Below are 20,021 nucleotides of genomic sequence, written 5' to 3' on the forward strand. Positions count from 1 at the left end.
CAAGACCAGCCTGGTCTACAAGAGCTAGTTCCAGGACAGCCTCCAAAAGCCACAGAGAAACCCTGTCTTGAAAAAACAAAACAAAAAAACCACCGCTAGAAGGCCATGTGTGGTGCACGCCTTTAATCAACCATGCAGGAGGCAGAGGCAGGCTGATTTCTGAGTTTGAGGCCAGCCTGATCAACATAATGAGACCCTGTCTAAATAAAATAAAATAACATTTGGGTTTTTTTTTTTGGGGGGGGGGCAGACAGGGTCTCAACTATGAAGCTCTGACTGTCCTGGAACTCATTATTAGACCAGGCTGCCCTTGATTTCAAGTGCCTCTCTGCCTCCCTCGAGCTTCGATTAAAGGCATGTGCTATAACAAACCTGACCAAGAAATAAGAACTATTAGAAGTACTTTTTCTTTTAAATTGGTTTTTCAAGACAAGGTTTTTCTGTGTAGCCCCTGGCTGTCATGGAACTTGCTCTGTAGACCAAGCTGGCCTTGAACTCAGAGATTTGCCTGCCTTTGCCTCCCAAGTGCTGGGATTAAAGGCATGTGCCACCACTGCCCGGTTTAGAGGTACTTTAAAAAATAGATTTTTTTTCCCCACCAGTGTTGGTGGTGCACCCCTTTAATCCCAGCACTCGGGAGGCAGAGGCAGGTGGATCTCTGTGAGTTCGAGACCAGCCTGGTCTACAAGAGCTAGTTCCAGGTCAGCCTCCAAAAGCCACAGAGAAACCCTGTCTTGAAAAAACAAACAAACAAAAAAAACCAAAAAAAAATTTTTTTTCAGGCCCTTTCATTGGACATTATTTTAGAGGTTCTAAGGTGCCCAGGTGTCTTGTATTTAGCAATACTCCACCGTAACTTCTATCTTTATGGGAGAGTTTAAATACGTTAGGCTTTTTGCATTTAATCCCTGAAATTACTTCTAGGCTTAAGGTTTCCATAGGCCTAAGACACCGACCTACCTTCACGGTGTCAGAGCTTTTAAATCAACATGTTAACATGGGAATTCTGACAGATTATGTAACCCCTGCATCTCAGTCTCTGTGAGGTTATGAGTAGTCATCAGGAGTCTGCAAGAAGCGTCTGATACAGAAAACAGGAGGCGACTGTCATTTTCACTATCATCGTCATGCAATCTAAAGACCTCTTCTTATGTTCAGATTTAAGCTTTGGGGATAATCGGAGACACAAAACTCGGGCACCAGGAGCCTCTTGTCTTGGCAGGGTCTCTACTAAGTATCCCCACTACGCCATAGCCTGTCACATCTACGCCTGCGTACAAGTCGCTCGGCAGGCCTGCGCAGACTCCACAGTCTTGGGTAAGTGTCGTCAAGGAAAATCCCCAGCTTCTCGGTAAACAAGTTGCCGCGTGAGCCGGCCCGCACGTGTTCCCTACATCTCCGAGACCTCTCAGCCTATGAGAAAGTTTTTAGGGCAGGGCTGGCATTTGCGTCACCGATTTAGGCAGGGCGGGGCTGTTTCCACAGCCAATAAAAGCTTTGGGAGTGGGCGAGAGGTGTGGCTTCCGGTCAGATGTCCAATCAACGCGCTGGGGCGCCCCCTCCCTCACGTGGCTCTATCACTACCGGTTGTCATGTTGCCCAATGGTAAGATGACTGCGCCCTGAAGTGCCAATGGTGGCTTTGCAGGGGCTTGTCGGCTGCACGCGGCGCGGGGCATGGGTTGGCGCCTGTAAGCCAATAAGCTTGGGAGGCGTGACAGAATGGGCAGTGGGAAGGCCTGGAGGAGCCTGTGGAGTAGCTTCCCAAGTAGTGAAGAAATTTGGATTCTGCGTGCGATCGGAACTGTGAGTAGCCCCCTACTCTGGGGCGGTCGAAATGGGTTTTTCCCGGGAGGATTGCTCGGCCAAAAGGGGTGTCAGTGGCGTGGTGTGTGTGTGTGTGCGTGATCATGCAAATGCGCGATGGTTGCAATAGGAGTGCTTGACGGTTGTGGACTGCAAACTCAGCTCTAGGGGAACATGGATGGGAGTTACTAGCATACATCTCTCAGCTCTCTAGGGTCCCTAGACCCTATTGCCTAGCCTAGAGTGCTCAGAAGCCCTCAGCCACCCGAGGGAGCTGAAGGGCCTGCGATAGGACGCCTGAGAGTTGGTTAAGGTTTGGGTAGGCTCCCTAAATACTTGGAGAGGCAGAGTCTGAGCCTGGAGAAAGGCCCTGGTAGGGCAGGTGGGAATGTGGGATGGTATTCTGAGAAAGGTTGGTGTGCTGATTTGTGTGACTCGGAAGCTATCTCATCACGACCATGGGTTACTTTTTCACGTGGAAAGGATAGCGTTGGGGTCTCAGGTACATGCTTGTAAACAGAAATGAGCTAGCGATTTATTGGATTCTGAAAGGGAGAATAGGGTAGAGGGTTTCTATATACCGGCTTGCCCACTCTTCTCGACTTGCCAGAGGTGAGGAGGCACCAAAAGGCTGCTCTGCTGTCTAGACAGGCCTGGTTGAGGTGGGAGAGGGAGGAAGTGAGGTTCCTACAGGTTCCTGTAATAGTGGCTGGAGACTTCTCGGATGATTTCAAGGCCTTTGAGCATAGTAAAAAAAATGAACGGTGGTGGTGTGTGTGGAGTACAAACAATGCCTTTAGATCATGCGGAAAGGAAGAAGGAACTGGATGAAGCTTGTATTCTAGGCACCAAACTTAGAACTAGGGAAATATGTGAGAAGTCCTGGTTTGACGGTGCTGGAATGCAGAGTAGAGGGTTAGTAACACTTTCAGAGGGTCCCTGAGGGTAAGAAGCCAGGACAAGACATCATCAGAGCTTGAACCTTGGGCTCCATTATTAAGAAGCTGAGAACATGTTTATGAAGCAGACAATTAAGGCAAGTTTAGTGACTACTAAGTCTTAGTTATCCCTCATGAAATAAGAGTGATAGCTACCTTCATTCAGTTGTTTTGGGGCTTAAAAAAACAGTATACATAAAATACGAAGCCCACGCTTGGGTCATTTAAAACACAAACTATAAGGTAACTAAGCAATAGTGATAGAGCTAACCCTCATCTTCTGTTTTTCTGCAAGTTTTGATGACTCCTCTTTTCCCTCTTCCTGATTTTTCTGGTCTGCAGGCACCAACCCAAATTCCATCATTCCTCCCCTGTATTCCTCTCCCAAGATCTGGGCTCCAGACTGAGGCTACTTGCACTGTCCCAGTTTGACTTCCTTATTCTAAATGCATTCTCCCCAACCCACCCCCATTCTGTGTTGTAATAGTAACTAGAAATTCCGCCTCTGAAGGGGGCCTCTGGGAAGGAGCAAAGGTGCGCGTTCCCTCTCTGAACCTGGGCCTCCGATTTACCCGCGGTGGCTCTTTGGTACCTGGCCAGCAGCTGTGTACAGTTTGGTGAAAGGGAAAAGCCAACGCCAGGAGCTGTAAGAACCAGCTGGGGGCCCACAAACGCCAAGTCCGGAAAAGAGAGCCAGGCATGGGGGTAGGGAAGGGGGACCCCTTTCTCCTAACCGTCTCTCCAGGAATCCCTGGCTTTTGTACAGGACGGCTGTCGTTGGGTTGGGGGAGGCGCCAAGTCTGAGTGCATGTCCTGGGCCACCAGCCAAGAGAACACGATGTTCCCTAGTGCGCTGGCCGCCGCCCTCTGGGGCTGGCTGCCTCCCAAACCGCTGCCTCTCCAGCCTCCCTGCCCCACATTCCCCGGCTGCCTCGCCCCGCCTCCTTCCTCCGCTTTGACGTCACCACTGTCTCCCGCCCCCTCTTCTCCATTGACGGCAGCAGAGCCTGGTTACTGTGGGGACCGTCAGACCTGACAACCTGGGCCTTGGGACTAGGTGGGGGCTGTTGGAGTGCTGAACCTTTTGTCTGTGTAAATGGCAGATACGGAGGTGGGTGAGCAATGGCTGTTTGGGTCAGAGGAATCACACCTAAATCCTTGAGAGCTGTGGAGGGAGAAAGGGGTCTGAAAACAAAAAAAGGAGAGAACAGGGTCACACACAGTACGAGGGGGCAGGAAAGCAGCATCATTTTCAGGAAGAGGAAGCTGGGGATTCAGGTGCCTGTGTCTTTTGTTTTCCGTTTTCCTGCTTCTGTTTTTTTTTTTTTTTTCTGGGTTATTTTATAACACTTCTGTGTCCCAGCTTTTTTACAAATCCCTGCCCCTCCGCCTCCTCCAAGGGAAACACTATTGTTAAGGAAAGCTTTAGCCACGTGACAGAGAGGGGCGTGCACTTACAGCTGATTATGTCAGCAGCTGCTTGGTGGCCTCTTCACCTGCCATCTAGGTTTCCAGGGAACCCTGGAAGAACTGCTCAGCACAGGTCTGGATAGACCCAGACTGGCACGTTATTCCTCCAAATCAAGCCCCTGCTCTCTTTTTTATGAATCAGTGCTCTACTTTTCTTTTTAAAATTGTAATTTGTTGCTTCCCGTCCTCCCGAGGCTCCCTCTCCCTTACCTATCCTTGATAGAAACAAAGTCATCATGTTTAGCGCCAGTCTGCTGTGTGTCAGGTCCTGACACAAACTGACTGACTTGCATTACTGCTGAGAATACAGTAAATGAGCTGGATGAGCTTGCTGCTCGAACCTTAGCTTGCTTTTCCGAAGCCGCAGGAATATAAAGAAAGCCCTTGCCACCTCATCTTTTTCTGCCTAGGGCCTCAACTGCCCTCTCTGCTGCCCCTTTGTAGTCCTGGTTTCCTGTCCCCCCCACTTGTGGGGCAGCCCTAAATGTGGGTGGCTGCATCCTCTGCAGAGAGGCAGCGCTAGTCACCAAGTAGGCTGTCTGGAGACCTTTTCTCTGATTGGCCATCGAAGCACCTGCTTTTGTTTCCTTTCACAGTAGCCATTGGCTCTCGCTGCCCTTTCCATTATCTGTGTCCTCCCATCACCCACTCACCCCTTAATGACACGTGGACCCTCAATTGCCCTTCTCCCAGAATCTGACGTGTCAGAGGAAGGGATTAGATTCTTTATGACAAGGTTGAGGGAGAAGCCGGGGAATATCAGTCTAGATTTTCTCTCTCCCACTTCCCATGGGTATCAGACATTTCATTCAACTGGCTCCAGGACAGGTGTCTTGTTCTGCAAGGCTGGTCAGTTCAGGAAGTAGGTTTCTCTTGAGCGCCCACTGTGGCCCACACGTTTTCCCTGAAAAGGGTAGCTCCCCGTCTATCACTTCCCTTTCATTATTCACTGCGCCGGGCATCCTGAGCTCATTGGCTGACTGAGGCCCTTCAGCCCAGCACCAGCACCCAAGTCCACGTGCAAGGATGTGTGTGACACAGCCCTGACCTCAGTGGGAGCTAGTAGCCAATCGGGTGCCAGGGAGAGAGCCTTAGCCAACTGGGGGCGGGGCCTGCGGCTCTTTGGGCAGAAGGCCAATGAGGGGCAGGGCCTGGCATTATGCAACCCGCCTCCCAGCCTCTCGGAGCTTCTCGGTTGCGGGCTGAAACGGCAGGCTCCTGGAGGGCGCTCGAACGGCCAGGTAGGGATCTCTGCTGCAATCCTAGGGCTAGTCTTTGTCCCGGAGCTTGGCTACCACTACCTCCAATGTGGTGGGTCACTTTCAGCTCTGACTGCTAGAATAGCAAAACCGAAATCCGCCTTTCTTGTTACTGTCCACCTTTCCTCGCCCCTGGGACCCTTAGGTATTCTACTACTCAACCCTTCACGGGTTGTTTAATTCTTATTCGCTCACCTTACCTCCTGCTCTGTTTCTCCATCGCAGCCGTTCTAAGCCCAACAACAGACCGTTAGCGAGCATGGCTCCTTACCCCTTTCTTGTCACTTGGGGGTCCTCGGGTTTGCCCTGGCACAAAGACCCCTTCTGGTTTTTGCTGGCCCCGTCCTTCCTCCGTCCAGTTCCTGGCCCCATGCCTGTCGTGATGTCAGCCGCTTCATGCTGGAACATCCTGTTCCCAGCGCTAGTTCTTGCTGTTGGCCACAGCCTTCCCTTTTCTCCTGGTGCTCAGAAAATACTTGGGATGGGGGTGTGGTTAGACAGGGAGTAGAGGAAGAACTGTATGTTGTTGGTTGTTGTGTGTTCTCTACCTAAGGTGGTAGGGTTAACTAGAAAAGTAGGAGACTGGGGAAGATGCCTGGGTCCTTGCCTATGGCAGATGGTAACTCTAGTCCTGATGTTTGGGAGTGGACAGGGACCCAAAAAACAAAAGCAGTGTCTTGATCAGAATGATGGATCAAGGCAAGAGCTAGGACGGGGGCGTTTCCACAGAGAGCAGAGACTGTATTTCTCCCGGGGGAGGCTAGGATCTGCTCCTAGAGTCCCTATAGTTCATCTCTCTTCACATGGCTCCTGGGCTCTCTGGGCCTTGGGAATTTGTTAAGGTGGGTGACTCCTGGGCCTTGCTAGCCAGTATGGAGGGTGGTTTGGCCAGTATGGGAGTGGGTCGTTTTCCACTTCCACAGCAATAGGGGTGGGGGGAGGGGTCTCTCCTGCCCTCCTGTGGTCCCTCCAGCAACCGCTGAGCTCAGCGGCTGACGTCGGTTTCCCTGGCGACCGTGGCTGTGGCGGAAGCGCGTGGTGGGGCCAGGCACATCGATGCGCATGTGCAGCGGGGGTGGTACCGCCCCCGGATAAAATTAGCCCGGAAGCCTAAATATAGGAGGCGATCAGCTCACCCCCTGCTCCGAGAGGCCTCAGAGTCCCAGACCAAGTGGGGACCTGATGAGAATTTGGGGATTGGAAACCTGCAAGCTTTGTCCCACAGCCATAGTTCTAGTTAATCAGGCTGTAGTCACTTCACACTGGCAGGGGGCGCAAGAGAAGGCTCAAGAGAACTGCCTTCCTACCTGTGGTATCCTTAGGGGGAGCGGGAAACAGAACTTAGCTTCTTCCTATTACAAGCCCCAGGCTTGAGTCCCATCAGTGAGGGACAGGCAGAGGAAGGACGGAATGTAGCCAACAGATGCTGTGCGGTTAACAGCTCAGCTTTGCTAAACCTTCCTTCTTGGTTTCTTTTTCTAGGTGCTGTGATTAAATTAGTCAGCTCTCAGAGACAGACAGCCTACCTCTCTTATCCAGGCCTCAAAAGCCCCGTTGTGCACCCGTGGTGGCCTCTTCACCTTCCCTGTTTTGTCCTCCACTGCATGGCCCAGACATGAGTGGCCCCCTAGAAGGGGCTGAGGGGGGAGGAGACCCCAGGCCCGGAGAACCTTTCTGCCCTGGAGGAGTCCCATCCCCTGGGGCCCCACAGCACCGGCCTTGTCCAGGCCCCAACCTGGCTGATGACACTGATGCAAACAGCAATGGCTCAAGCGGCAATGAATCCAATGGACATGAGTCCAGGGGTGCATCTCAGCGGAGTTCTCATAGTTCTTCTTCTGGCAATGGCAAGGACTCAGCCCTACTGGAGACCACTGAGAGCAGCAAGAGGTGTGTGTGTGTGTGCACATACTGCATAGTCCAGAAGTGGTCTGGTGAGCTAGGTGAGAGCACGGTGCTGTTGATCACATGGCCCTTACCTTGGGCTGTTGCTTCTTTTCTAGTACAAACTCTCAGAGCCCATCCCCACCAAGTAGTTCCATTGCCTATAGCCTCCTGAGTGCAAGCTCAGAGCAGGACAACCCATCTACCAGTGGCTGCAGGTGTGTATCATGAGGGCTGTGGGAGGTGCCTGGGGATGCGGGCTAGACTCTGGGGCTAATGTCTTTACCCCTCTGTTCCCTGTGGGCCTTGCAGTAGTGAACAGTCAGCTCGAGCCAGGACCCAGAAGGAACTCATGACTGCACTTCGGGAGCTCAAACTTCGACTGCCACCAGAACGTCGGGGCAAGGGCCGATCTGGGACCCTGGCCACACTGCAGTATGCCTTGGCATGTGTCAAGCAGGTTCAGGGTGAGTGGTGCTTCCTGGCAGGGTGTGGCCAGGGAGTGGACTATTGTAGGTTCCATTCTCCTTACTGAGTATGGCTTGAATACCCTCGTCCACAGCTAACCAGGAATATTATCAGCAGTGGAGTCTGGAGGAGGGTGAGCCTTGTGCCATGGACATGTCTACTTACACCTTGGAGGAACTGGAGCATATCACATCTGAATATACTCTTCGAAACCAGGTCAGTTGCAGCTTGGGTCCTCTGTTCTAACACACCCTCATCCCCATTCTTGCAGCTCCTAATCTTCTCTTAATCTTGGTCTCATCCTAGGATACCTTTTCTGTGGCTGTGTCCTTCCTGACAGGCCGGATTGTCTATATTTCGGAGCAGGCAGGTGTCCTGCTGCGTTGCAAGCGGGATGTGTTTCGGGGTGCCCGCTTCTCAGAGCTCCTAGCTCCCCAGGATGTGGGTGTCTTCTATGGCTCAACTACACCATCTCGACTGCCCACTTGGGGCACTGGGACCTCTGCAGGTAAAGCACCCTTGTACTACACAGAGGGCGGAACAGTTCAGGAAGCTTCTGCCATGAGCAGCCAGGGTCTAAGCTTTCATTTCCTGGGTTCTTCTCAGCTCAAGAAAGGGATGGCACTGTGCTTACTGTCACTGTCATCTGTTCTAGGTTCAGGCCTCAAGGACTTCACCCAGGAAAAGTCTGTCTTCTGCCGAATCAGGTAGGTAGGAGGAGAAGAGCAGGCCTCTCTCTTTTATTCATTCCTGTGATCTCTGTTATATGGGCTGTGACTTTGACAAGGGGGTGGGCAACTTTCCACTGGAAGCCTCTAATATTCATCTATCCCTTGCCAGAGGAGGTCCTGACCGGGATCCAGGGCCTCGGTACCAGCCGTTCCGTCTAACTCCATATGTGACCAAGATTCGGGTCTCAGATGGGGCCCCTGCACAGCCATGCTGCCTACTGATTGCAGAGCGCATCCACTCTGGTTATGAAGGTGGATAGGCTAGGGCCCTGGCCTGGGGGATGATGGGAGGAAGGTTTTCCCTCTAGGATGGGGTGAAGTTTAAGATGAGAGTCTGGGAGGCGTGAGCTGGGTCTTTAGGGTTTAGGAAGAGGCTCAGGCCCTGCTAGTAGGTAAGGTAGGATGAGATCCCTAAGCTGTGATTCTCAGTGTCATCTCTGCTGTGAGTCACCAGATGACTCAGACTCTCCATGGGCCATAAAGCCAGGTCTGAGCTGAGAGGAGGAATGCTGGACAGCCAAACCCTAGGCAGAGAGGAGGGCTGAGGAGCTAGACCTTGAGGATGAAACCTTCGTGTTCTGTGCTGCAGCTCCCCGCATCCCTCCTGACAAGAGGATCTTTACCACGCGGCACACACCCAGCTGCCTCTTCCAGGATGTGGATGAAAGGTAAGGTAAAGACTTGGAGGAAGGTGGGTAACCAGGGCTAGCTAGGCCATGGTCTGACGCCTCCTCTCATGCAGGGCTGCGCCACTGCTGGGTTACCTGCCCCAGGATCTCCTGGGGGCTCCAGTACTCCTCTTTCTGCATCCTGAGGACAGACCCCTTATGCTGGCCATTCATAAGAAGAGTGAGTTCTCATCTTGCTGCCCCCGCTTGTCCCCCTGGTTTCTTAGCTGCCTTCGTGGTGGTGTGTCTTGATGCCGTGGTCTCTTGGATGTTTGTGTGTCTATCCCCACTTTATTCAGCTCTCCCAGTCACTAATACCACTGTCTTTCCTGTTCTCATAGTTCTGCAGCTGGCAGGGCAGCCCTTTGACCACTCTCCTATTCGCTTCTGTGCTCGGAATGGGGAATATGTCACCATGGACACCAGCTGGGCCGGCTTTGTACACCCCTGGAGTCGCAAGGTGGCTTTCGTGTTGGGCCGCCATAAAGTACGCACGTAAGTGTGTCATGTCTCTGACCTGGCATTGGGAATGGGCAATATGATAGGATTAGGGAAAGGGCTGTATTCACCCTCACTGTCCTGCAGGGCACCCCTGAATGAGGATGTCTTCACTCCCCCGGCCCCCAGCCCGGCTCTGTCCCTGGACTCTGACATACAGGAGCTCTCAGAGCAGATCCATCGACTACTGCTGCAGGTGAGAGCTGGGGAGGCCTCAAGAACGAAGTGGTCAGGGAGTAGGGTCTGGACATCTAACCAACCCATCCTCCTCCTTGCTGCAGCCTGTGCACAGCTCCAGCCCTACAGGGCTCTGTGGAGTTGGTCCTCTGATGTCTCCTGTTCCTCTACATAGCCCTGGCTCCTCCAGTGATAGCAATGGGGGTGATGCTGAGGGGCCTGGGCCTCCTGCTCCAGTGAGTAACCTCCTCCCATGTTACCTTTCTCCTTGTCTACTCTCTTGGGAAACGTTGCCAGTCAGTCCCTCATGCTACCCCTGCCTAGGCTCCCAGGTCTTCTTCCCGACACTTAGGCCCCAGGCACTGGCCACCCCAATGCTGCCCAGGGTTCTGCTGTCCCACAGGTGACTTTCCAGCAGATCTGTAAGGATGTGCATCTGGTGAAGCACCAGGGACAGCAGCTCTTCATTGAGTCCCGGGCCAAGCCTCCCCCTCGGCCCCGCCTCCTCGGTAAGTTGGTAAAATCATAGAGCAGGGATGTGGGTTAAGGCCTTACGTTCCCCTTACACTCATTCCTAGCCCATTTTACCTTTTCCTTTCCTTGTCCCAGCTACAGGTACACCCAAGGCCAAAGGCCTTTCCTGCCAGTCCCCAAACCCCGAAATGGAGGTGGCTCCTGCTCTTGACCAAGCCCCACTAGCATTGGCCTCTGAGGAGCCAGAGAGGAAAGAAGCCTCCAGCTGTTCCTACCAGCAGATCAATTGCCTGGACAGCATCCTCAGGTAAGGTCTGCTAGTTACCTTCTCCCTTGGTCCTGCCTTGCCAGCCCTAGGCCCTGCCCTAAAACCCTTTGCTTCATCCATCCCCAGGTATTTGGAAAGCTGCAACATTCCCAGCACAACAAAGCGTAAATGTGCCTCCTCCTCTTCCTGCACTGCTTCCTCAGCCTCTGATGACGACAAGCAGAGGGCAGGCCCAGTTCCTGTCGGGGCCAAGAAAGGTAAAAATGCAGTGCATGCCTGGCTCCCGTTGCCCTTCCTGTCCTGTTAGTGCGGGGCCTATACATTTCTGCCTTGGGGGCTCCTGCCTGCTATTCCTGGGCCTCCTTTCCTGCCTCCTGATCTCCAGGTTCCTCCCTCTAGCCAATCCTTTCCCACTCCACCCTGGGATTCCCTTTCCTGACCTTCCAAGGGGTGGGGGTGGTAACCAGTGCCATCTCTCCGCACAGATCCGACGTCAGCAGTGCTGTCTGGGGAGGGGGCCACTCCTCGGAAGGAGCCAGTGGTGGGAGGCACCCTGAGCCCGCTCGCCCTGGCCAATAAGGCAGAGAGCGTGGTGTCTGTCACCAGTCAGTGTAGCTTCAGCTCCACCATCGTCCATGTAGGAGACAAGAAGCCCCCGGAGTCGGGTATGGGCGTGGAGTGAGGGGGGTATGACTGGGCCCCACTTGGTCCCTCAGCCAGAGCTCTTCCCTTTCCCCCCTCCCCCCCAGTGGAGAGAAGGAGGTTACCTTCTTAGCTTGGGGCTCTACTGCTCCTGACTGTTCACCCCACTAACTTCTGCTTGCCCCTCCCCCATTCTCCCTCCTGTATTCTTACTGTCAGTTGAACCATAAAAGTTGGATATAAGGGGAGGGGGTCCAACACTGAGATGTTGACCACTAAAGCATGGAATATGAAGACTCCTCAGGGTCTCTGGGTTGACTTTAAAAATGTGTGGAAAGCAAGATGTGGGCTTCCCTTAGGAGGAGGCTGTATCACCCCAGGGGTTCCTGGCAGGGTCTTAGCTGTGGGTGGAGAGTGAGCATCCTCTTTTTCCTGGGTCAGTTTTGCATGGGAAGAAGAGTCCAGGTCTAGCTTCTGGCAGGGAGGTGGCCTTGAGTACCTGGGGTCCCAGGCCTTGGGTAGGGAGGTTGTAGCGTGGATGTGTTGACCCCTGAGATGTTTCTCATCACCTTTTCCCCATCTCACCTTCCTTAGACATCATCATGATGGAGGACCTGCCTGGCCTAGCTCCTGGCCCAACCCCAAGTCCAGCCCCCAGCCCCACAGTAGCCCCCGACCCAGCCCCAGATGCCTATCGTCCAGTGGGTCTGACCAAGGCTGTGCTGTCCCTGCACACCCAAAAGGAAGAGCAAGCTTTCCTCAACCGCTTCAGAGACCTTGGCAGGCTTCGTGGACTTGACAACTCTTCTGTGGCCCCCTCAGCCCCTGGCGAGCGAGGTAGCCACCTGGGGCTTCCTTGAGCTGCCTTTTGCACAGCCAGCTGAGGGCCAGATGCTGAGGGTGGTAATGTGGTGGTGAGGGCAATAGATGCTCCTGCCCTGGGGCCCAGGCTGATGCTGTTTCCATCTTCAGGGCCCTGTTTAGTTAGATTCCTACATAGCTTCTCCCTACTAGGTCAGGGTTCCAGGCTGCAAGCTGAGGAGGGAAGCTTGGGGCCGGGTGGGGGTGGGGCACTGAGACAAGCAGGTGGAAGAGCTCAGTTCCAGGTAAGCTCCTGGAACAAGGGCAAAAATTGTTAGCATCACTGATGGCGATCCACAGAGACTCTGGGCCAATCTTGGATGGGGTTGGACTTCCAGGGCAGATAGAAAGTAGCCCCTCTGGGTACCTGCAGGAGACTTTTGCAACCAGCTGCAGGACCTAGGGCTGAGGACTGGCTTATTCTGCCCACCACATCGTTCCATTGTGAGTTAGGCAGAGCACAGTTTCAACTGGCAGGACAAGTATCCAGGCTGGCCAGCCTGAGGGATTTTGGCAGATGGACTGAAGTCACCTGCCTGTTCATCCATGGACCCAGTCTGCCTCCTCTTTCTGCCAGTGTGCCTCTGTTTTGCACACTCCCAGCTTGACCCTCATGTAACCTTGCCCTCCTGGCTCCTTTCACAATAAACCCCCTGTCCCCTGTCTCCTGTGATTCTTCCCTGAAATGTCCCCTACTTTCTATCTTGCTGTTTTGCGTGCAGGCTGAGCAGCTTTCTGGGCCCTTTGCCTGTACTCAGTGTGTTAGGGCAGTGGAGGTGGCAGGCTCCTTGCTAACCCTGGTCTTTCCCCACAGGCTGCCACCATGGCCCCATGCCCCCTGGTCGCCGACACCACTGCAGATCTAAAGCAAAACGTTCTCGCCACCACCAGACCCCCCAGCCTGAAACTCCCTGCTATGTCTCCCATCCTTCACCTATGCCCTCTTCTGGACCCTGGCCACCCCCACCAGCCACTACCCCCTTCCCAGCAATGGTCCAGCCCTACCCACTCCCAGTGTTCTCCCCTCGAGGAGGTCCACAGCCTCTTCCCCCTGCCCCCACATCTGTGCCCCCTGCTACTTTCCCTTCTCCCTTGGTGACTCCAATGGTGGCCTTGGTGCTCCCTAACTATCTATTCCCTACCCCACCTAGCTATCCGTATGGAGTATCCCAGGCTCCTGCTGAGGGGCCACCTACTCCTGCTTCCCACTCACCTTCTCCGTCCCTGCCCCCACTGGCCCCCAGCCCCTCACACCGCCCAGACTCCCCACTGTTCAACTCGAGATGCAGTTCCCCACTGCAGCTCAATCTGCTGCAGCTTGAGGAGCCCCCCCGCACTGAGGGGGGTACTGCTGCAGGGGGCCCTGGAAGCAGTGCTGGGCCCCCGCCTCCCAGTGAGGAGGCTGCTGAGCCAGAGGCCAGACTGGTGAGCAACAACTCCCTCTCCCCCTCTCCCACGGCCCTCAGCCCTTGCCCCTCTTCTGCCTGTGTGCTTCTTCCTGGGCCAGTTCTCAGCTTGCTGGAGTTGGTATGGGTGGGAGGTTCAAGAGGAATTTGTGAATGAAGCAGAAATGAACTGCTTCCCCTGGGAAGGGACAGTTCTGTCTGTCTGACAGGTGGTGAGGACATCCAGTGTACGTCAGTATACGTTGTAAACGTGTCTCTGCCGCTTAGAAAGGGTCCAGCATTATGTTCCGTACCCGTCAACTGTCCTGTCAGCTTGGCCCTGTGTCATGGAGCAAGGAGCAAAGATCTGTGGGGTCGGGTGTGCCTCCTTTGGTGCCCCTCCCCCAACAGAAGCATTTGATAAGAAGCACTGTGGTGTGATTCCTTACCGCCTTCCTGTCCTACTCCACTCTACTCCTCTAGGTAGAGGTAACCGAGTCCTCCAATCAGGATGCACTTTCAGGCTCCAGCGACTTGCTGGAGCTCCTACTACAAGAAGATTCTCGCTCTGGAACAGGCTCTGCAGCTTCAGGCTCTCTGGGCTCTGGCTTGGGCTCTGGGTCTGGTTCAGGATCCCATGAAGGGGGGAGCACCTCAGCCAGCATTACTCGTGAGTGCTCCCTCCAGTACTTCCCAGAGTAGGACAGAGATGGGGAGGTGGGAAGGTAAGCCCTAGTTTGGCCTAACTTGTTAAGGCCAGTGGGCTGGACACATGGCCTTAGAGGATGACCTGGTTGAAGCCTCTCAGGGTGGATGTGTTAGCCATCCTGGCTCCATTGGCCTTCCCCACCTCTCCACAGGCAGCAGCCAAAGCAGCCACACAAGCAAGTACTTTGGTAGCATCGACTCTTCAGAGGCTGAGGCTGGCGCTGCTCAGGCCAGGACTGAGCCCGGGGACCAGGTCATTAAGTATGTGCTCCAGGATCCTATCTGGCTGCTCATGGCCAATGCTGACCAGCATGTCATGATGACATACCAGGTGCCCTCCAGGTGAGTATTAGAGGACTCATCTTCTTCCCTTTGAGAGCAGTACAGACTAGCCTACCTGCACTGCCCAGATAATCTGAGGTCTGACCTGGAGGTGCTCATTGTGCATATGCCCCTGTCCCTTGTCAGGGTTCTCAAGTTGAGAGTAGGTTTCCTGGTGTTGAAATCTTACTTACCTTCAAGGAAGGCACAGAAGACAATGGGTTAAGGAATTGTGGTTGAAGATGAATGCTAACCCCATGGGTCTTGAACCCCATGGGTCTTGACCCTGGATCCTAGCCTCTACCATCTTCACACAGGGACACAGCCTCTGTGCTGAAGCAAGACCGGGAGAGACTCCGGGCCATGCAGAAGCAACAGCCACGGTTCTCAGAGGACCAGCGGCGGGAACTGGGTGCTGTGCACTCCTGGGTCCGGAAGGGCCAGCTGCCTCGGGCCCTTGATGTGATGGTGAGAAAAGTCTGGGAGGCTGGAAGAGACTAGTGTGGAAAATACTGAGTTATCTCTGTGTCTTTGGATCATTAATTCTGAAGGATGCTAATCCCATAAATCGGCTGCTGGATTATGTAATATGTTTTTTTTTGTTGTTGTTGTTGTTTTTAATGTACTTTGGTGTAAGGATACCAGATCCCCTGGAACTGAAATTACAGACAGGTGTGAGCTGCCATGTGGGTGCAGGGAATAGAACCCGGGTCCTTTGGAAGAACAGCCACTGCTTTTAACCACTGAGCCATCTCTCCATATAATATTAAGCCACATTACCTCACAAGACTTTACAGAGCTTCTTTGACCCATCATACCACCCCATTGTAGTGGGGTCTCAGTAGAGCACTTTAAAAAAATTGTTTAAAAGATTTATATGTATGAGTGTTTTTGTCAGAAGAGGGTGGTCTGGGACTGGAGTTAAGGATGGTTAAACCACCATATGGGTACTGGTATCTGAAGCTGGGCTCTTCAGCCCCCTCAGTAGAGGATTTTCCAAACTTATTAGACTGTAGCCACATGTGTGGACTGGTTTCTTGGAGATATTTTGGGACTCACTGTTAAGGGTGGTTGCTGGGTTTGCAGATTCCTGGAGAGGATCCTGCCTAACTCATATCCCGCTTTTTCCTCCAAGGCCTGTGTGGACTGTGGTAGCAGCATGCAAGATCCTGGCCATTCTCATGACCCACTCTTCTCAGAACTGGATGGACTGGGGCTGGAGCCCATGGAAGAGGGTGGAGGCGAGGGTGTTGGTGGTGGTGGTGGTGTTGGTGGTGGTGGTGGTGGTGGTGGTGGTGGTGGTGGTGGTGGTGTTGGTGGTGGTGGTGAGGAGGAGGCCCAGACCCAAATTGGGGCTAAGGGCTCAAGCTCTCAGGACTCTGCCATGGAGGAAGAAGAACAAGGTGGGAACGCATCCAGTCCAGCTTTACCTTCGGAAGAAAACGGCACCAGCTAGACTCCATTTTGAGGCCACTTGCAGCAGACTATGAGAGGCTTCCTTTTCAACCATGTTGGGGTTCTTAGAACTCAAGATATGGCTGGACCAACCAATAGGAAACTGCCCCAGCTTCTCCCAACAGGGGGCAGGACCCCCACTACCAGCCCAGGGCCCAGGAGCTGCCTCTCGCCTCTTAGCAGAGAGTGGAAGTTTCCCACCCAGTTTGGAGGATTGCCCGTTCCCACCCTGCTGAGGAGACCATTCCTCACCCGGCTGACAAGCTGCTGACGTGGTCTCTCCAAATCTCAGCTGAGCCTGAGTCCCTGTCGGAGGGTTGGGGCTGCACTTATTTATTGGGGGAGACAGCTCACTCTCCTGTCTCATCCCAGATGGGAGGAGGGGAGCCTGGGGTCAGTGTAGGACCCAGGGGTTTTGAACCCCTAGCTGCTCCAGGGTGGGGGAGGTTGGTGGACCATGGAGTCCCTGGTGCTGCCCCTCAGGTGGGACCCAGGTGTTCTCAGCTCTACCCTCTACCAATGGCATTTGTGTTTTTGATATTGTGTCTGTTATTTTTTTAATACAAAATGAAAAACCAAAAAGTCCAAGACTTTGTGAAATGAAGTTGGGAGTTTGGGTGAGGGAAGGAGCCACCAGCAAGATTGTTTTGTAGGTGGGTTGATAAGCCCTATTCCTTCCCCCTCCGCATTCCTGGCAGCAAGGGACTTTGCTAAGTCTGGTAAACTCTCACACTTACTAAGAACTACACTCTCCACCACTACCTTAGCTTGGTTCCTGAGAAGCAGAGAGGCGACACGTGGTTAAGGTCTTGGCAAGCTCCAGTCTTGGTACTGGAGAAGCACTTGGTACTTGGTACTGGCAGAAGCAAGTGGGGTTCTGGGAAACCCGAGGTAGTTTAGCTAAGTTTCTTTAGCTTCATGTCAGTACCCCATCAGAAATAGCTCTTCAGCGGGTCAGTTTAGTTAGCTAAGACACTAGTCCTTTAACTCAGACTTGAAAGGGTAGGGGGGGCCAGGGTGGATCGAATCATCGGAGGTCCAGTTCAAATTGTTGGTCAATCTTCAGAATCCGCCTTTCCCGGCTTCCCGCTAGTAACAGCTGATCTGCTCTGTAGCAGTTAGCACACTGGTTGGCGCCGTGGCTTAGCTGGTTAAAGCGCCTGTCTAGTAAACAGGAGATCCTGGGTTCGAATCCCAGCGGTGCCTGGTTGGTTTGCATAGGAAGTGGTATATTATTGCCAAATTTGACCTTTCTCTCCCCAAGGGAGTCTTCCTCTTACCTAGTGTACTTCAGGCCGAACAGAGACCGCTTGTCCTTGAGACAAAGACCCTCAACTCTTGGAGGGACTGGAATAGGGTGGGGAACTGGTTTTATTGGGGTTCCGCTGTGGCTCTGCGAATGGAGTCCTGGAGAGAGGTGTTGCTCCTCAGAAGGTCGCGTGAAACCGCCAGCGCACGCGCACAGCTGCTTTGAGAAACCCAAATCCGCTATCTATAATGGTCAAGTGCCTTGATAGGCAGCTATAGCTCCGCAGGTCCAAGGCCGCACGCGGCTGTGATGGCCGAGTGGTTAAGGCGTTGGACTCGAAATCCAATGGGGTCTCCCCGCGCAGGTTCGAATCCTGCTCACAGCGGTAACAGTTTTGGTATTAGGTATTACGGCCTTGTTTAGCGCAAAGTACTTCGTTTTCTATCTAGTTCTTTCTTCCTTTGGAGAAACTCTCGCTGGGATTCAGCCACCCGGGACCCAGCTCGCTAGCGCCCCCGTGCGAAACAGACTTTCGTGGACTTGTAAAACGCGCTTCAATTTCAACTTCAAACTCCATCCCATCACAAAGATTCCCAGCTTCACTCAAAATCTACTTTCCGACGGTGTCACCTGAAACCATGAACCTTTCACTGTGCCTTCAACTCTATTTTTTATTTTTGAGGTTGTAATTTGATTACATTCAAATCTGCACGTATGCTCCCTGCTCTCCTTTAAACTCATGACCTTATTTTTCTAATTGTTATTGCATGCATATGTATATGTATATACACGTATATTCTCAAATATAACTTGTTCGGTTTGTATAATGCTACCTGTATATGTTTTCAGGGCTGGCGGTTTGGCATTGGACAACCAGTTGGTACACTCTTTCTTGGGGTGGGTCACCTCCCCGACTCCCAGCTTTCCTCAGTTGGCTATAGCTCGTTGTGTAGGGTTGAAGCTCTGCTCTCTTGTTTCCCACGGACATCCACAACTGCATGTCCTTACCACCACCCCTCTTCCTTTCCCCGATTTCTGCAGGAGAGACCTTAAACTCAACTGTGGTCAACCTCCACATCTAGATTTCCCATCCTTCTGACCTACGTTCCTCTCTTTTCCTGCCATCAAAATTTCCCTTTCTACTGTATTGCTCCCATCAGCTTCAAGACATGGGACAACAAAAATATCTGCTGTGTTCTTGAAAAGTCTTGTGTTAGCGACTTAATCCCCAGATGTGTAATTAGATGGGAGAAAGGGCTTTGAGGACTTTATTTGTACTAGAGGATATCATCACGATGGATGGTAATAGCTTTCTAAGAAGCGACTCTAACAAGCTTGCTTTTCTGTCACACCATGTGATTCCCCCTACCAGATTCTGATGCAGCAAAAAAGCTCGCACCAGATATGCTGGCACCATGTTCTCAGACTTCCCAGCTTCCAGACTGTTTAGCTAAATAGGCCTCTGTTCTTTCTGATTACTCAGACTAGAGTGTTGTGAGCCAACTGGAGAAAAGGTCAAAAACCAGTAAGACACTGTCTGGACCTGTGCTCTTCTTCAGTTACCATTCCATCCCTTGCTCCTCCATGCAGTAATGAATGATCTCACTGTCTTCCTTCCTATGCTCCTTTGACTCCCTCCAACTCTGTCCATACCCTCCTCACTGTCATAGCTGATGACTTTGTTAAGGTTACAAATAACCATACATTGCTAATTGAACAGTAGTCTGATGCTTGCCCTTAGAGAGAGGCTCTTCACTTGCCTTCCAGCCTTGACACCCTTCCAATGTCCCTTCTGCTTCATTTTTAGCTCGTTCACAGACTTGCCTTCTGGGTCTTCAGTGCTAGAGGAGTCACAAGGCTCAAACTTCCAAGGGTCTCTCTCCTCTACCTGTGCTTTCTGCCTAGGCATCTCTAGTCTAGTACCTTTAAAAGCCAGATAATACCTCACATTGCCTCACGTTTTCCTCTCAATATCTGGGACTGTTCCCTGAATGCTTACATACAATTTGCTGCTTCCCGTCTCCACTCGTCTATCTAGCAGGGATGCACCTTTCCCTCAAAGCTGCCTCATCTGTAGTCTTCTCATTGTGGTCAAGGAAAATTCTCTTAAAACCCTTAGGATCATCCTTGGCTCTTCTTTTTCTAACATTCCATATTGATCAGTCAGCAACAACTTTTTCTAATACGAAAGGCTTAGCTAAGTGCCACTGACTTCATTATTACATTCTAATTCAGGCTTGTCTCTCACCTGTCACCTGGATTATTGCAGCGTCTCCTAACTTACCTCCTGGTGTCCAGTCTCTTGGGATGCCAGAGATTAAACCCAGGACTTCTCAAAAGCTGCGGGCGAGGCACACTCTGTCTAACTAAGGTATGCCCCTTTCTACTATCTTTCTTGTGACTACAGTTCTCTTCCAGTTCTTTTGGTGGGAGGTGGGGGTAGGGGAAGGGTAGTACAGGATATGGCCTCAAATTCACTATTCTTACTATGTAGTTGGGCTTGAAATTCACAGTGATCCTTCTACCCCAGCCTCCAAAGTGTTGGGATTACAGGCATGCTCTTCCCTTCCCCTCCCCAGAAAAGGGTGACGCTTCTAATATATAAATCAAAGGGGAAGGAGTGGAGGTTGGGACACACCTGTAATCTTCCACTCTCAGCGAGTGAAGGCAAGAGGTTCTCCAGTTTGAGAAAGGCTCTGGTTACGTAGTGAGAGTCTGTTTCAAAATGCAGCAAAATACTAACCAGCTAACCAAAATCAA

General features: G+C 52.5%; 1 protein-coding gene and 2 non-coding genes across 6 annotated transcripts; all 3 read left to right on the plus strand.

Moving 5' to 3' along the window:
* The first annotated feature begins 1,600 nt into the window (after positions 1-1,600).
* Per1 (period circadian regulator 1) lies at positions 1,601-16,600 on the plus strand. Of its 4 annotated transcripts, none has more exons than XM_027427053.2 (23): positions 1,602-1,805; positions 6,955-7,362; positions 7,476-7,574; positions 7,669-7,823; positions 7,919-8,040; positions 8,131-8,332; positions 8,480-8,531; positions 8,665-8,807; positions 9,145-9,223; positions 9,298-9,404; positions 9,565-9,718; positions 9,809-9,917; positions 10,003-10,134; positions 10,302-10,407; positions 10,508-10,679; positions 10,767-10,897; positions 11,126-11,305; positions 11,877-12,119; positions 12,958-13,568; positions 14,012-14,198; positions 14,389-14,578; positions 14,875-15,025; positions 15,693-16,600. In XM_027427053.2, exons 2-23 carry the CDS (start codon positions 7,088-7,090, stop codon positions 16,011-16,013), a joined length of 3,921 nt encoding a protein of 1,306 aa, XP_027282854.1. In that variant the 5' UTR covers positions 1,602-1,805; positions 6,955-7,087; the 3' UTR covers positions 16,014-16,600. The 4 variants fall into 4 exon arrangements, with proteins under 4 accessions (XP_035303777.1, XP_027282854.1, XP_035303776.1 ...); XM_035447885.1 differs by lacking the exon at positions 1,602-1,805 and adding an exon at positions 3,680-3,854; XM_027427054.2 differs by lacking the exon at positions 1,602-1,805 and adding an exon at positions 5,301-5,454.
* A 544-nt stretch (positions 16,601-17,144) lies between these two features.
* Positions 17,145-17,218, plus strand: Trnat-agu. The gene has a single exon. It is a non-coding gene; the product is annotated as a tRNA-Thr (tRNA).
* A 346-nt stretch (positions 17,219-17,564) lies between these two features.
* Trnas-cga lies at positions 17,565-17,646 on the plus strand. The gene has a single exon. It is a non-coding gene; the product is annotated as a tRNA-Ser (tRNA).
* Positions 17,647-20,021: the final 2,375 nt, after the last annotated feature.

Source organism: Cricetulus griseus, chromosome 7 (genome assembly GCF_003668045.3).
Source record: "Cricetulus griseus strain 17A/GY chromosome 7, alternate assembly CriGri-PICRH-1.0, whole genome shotgun sequence".
Lineage (NCBI taxonomy): Eukaryota > Metazoa > Chordata > Mammalia > Rodentia > Cricetidae > Cricetulus > Cricetulus griseus.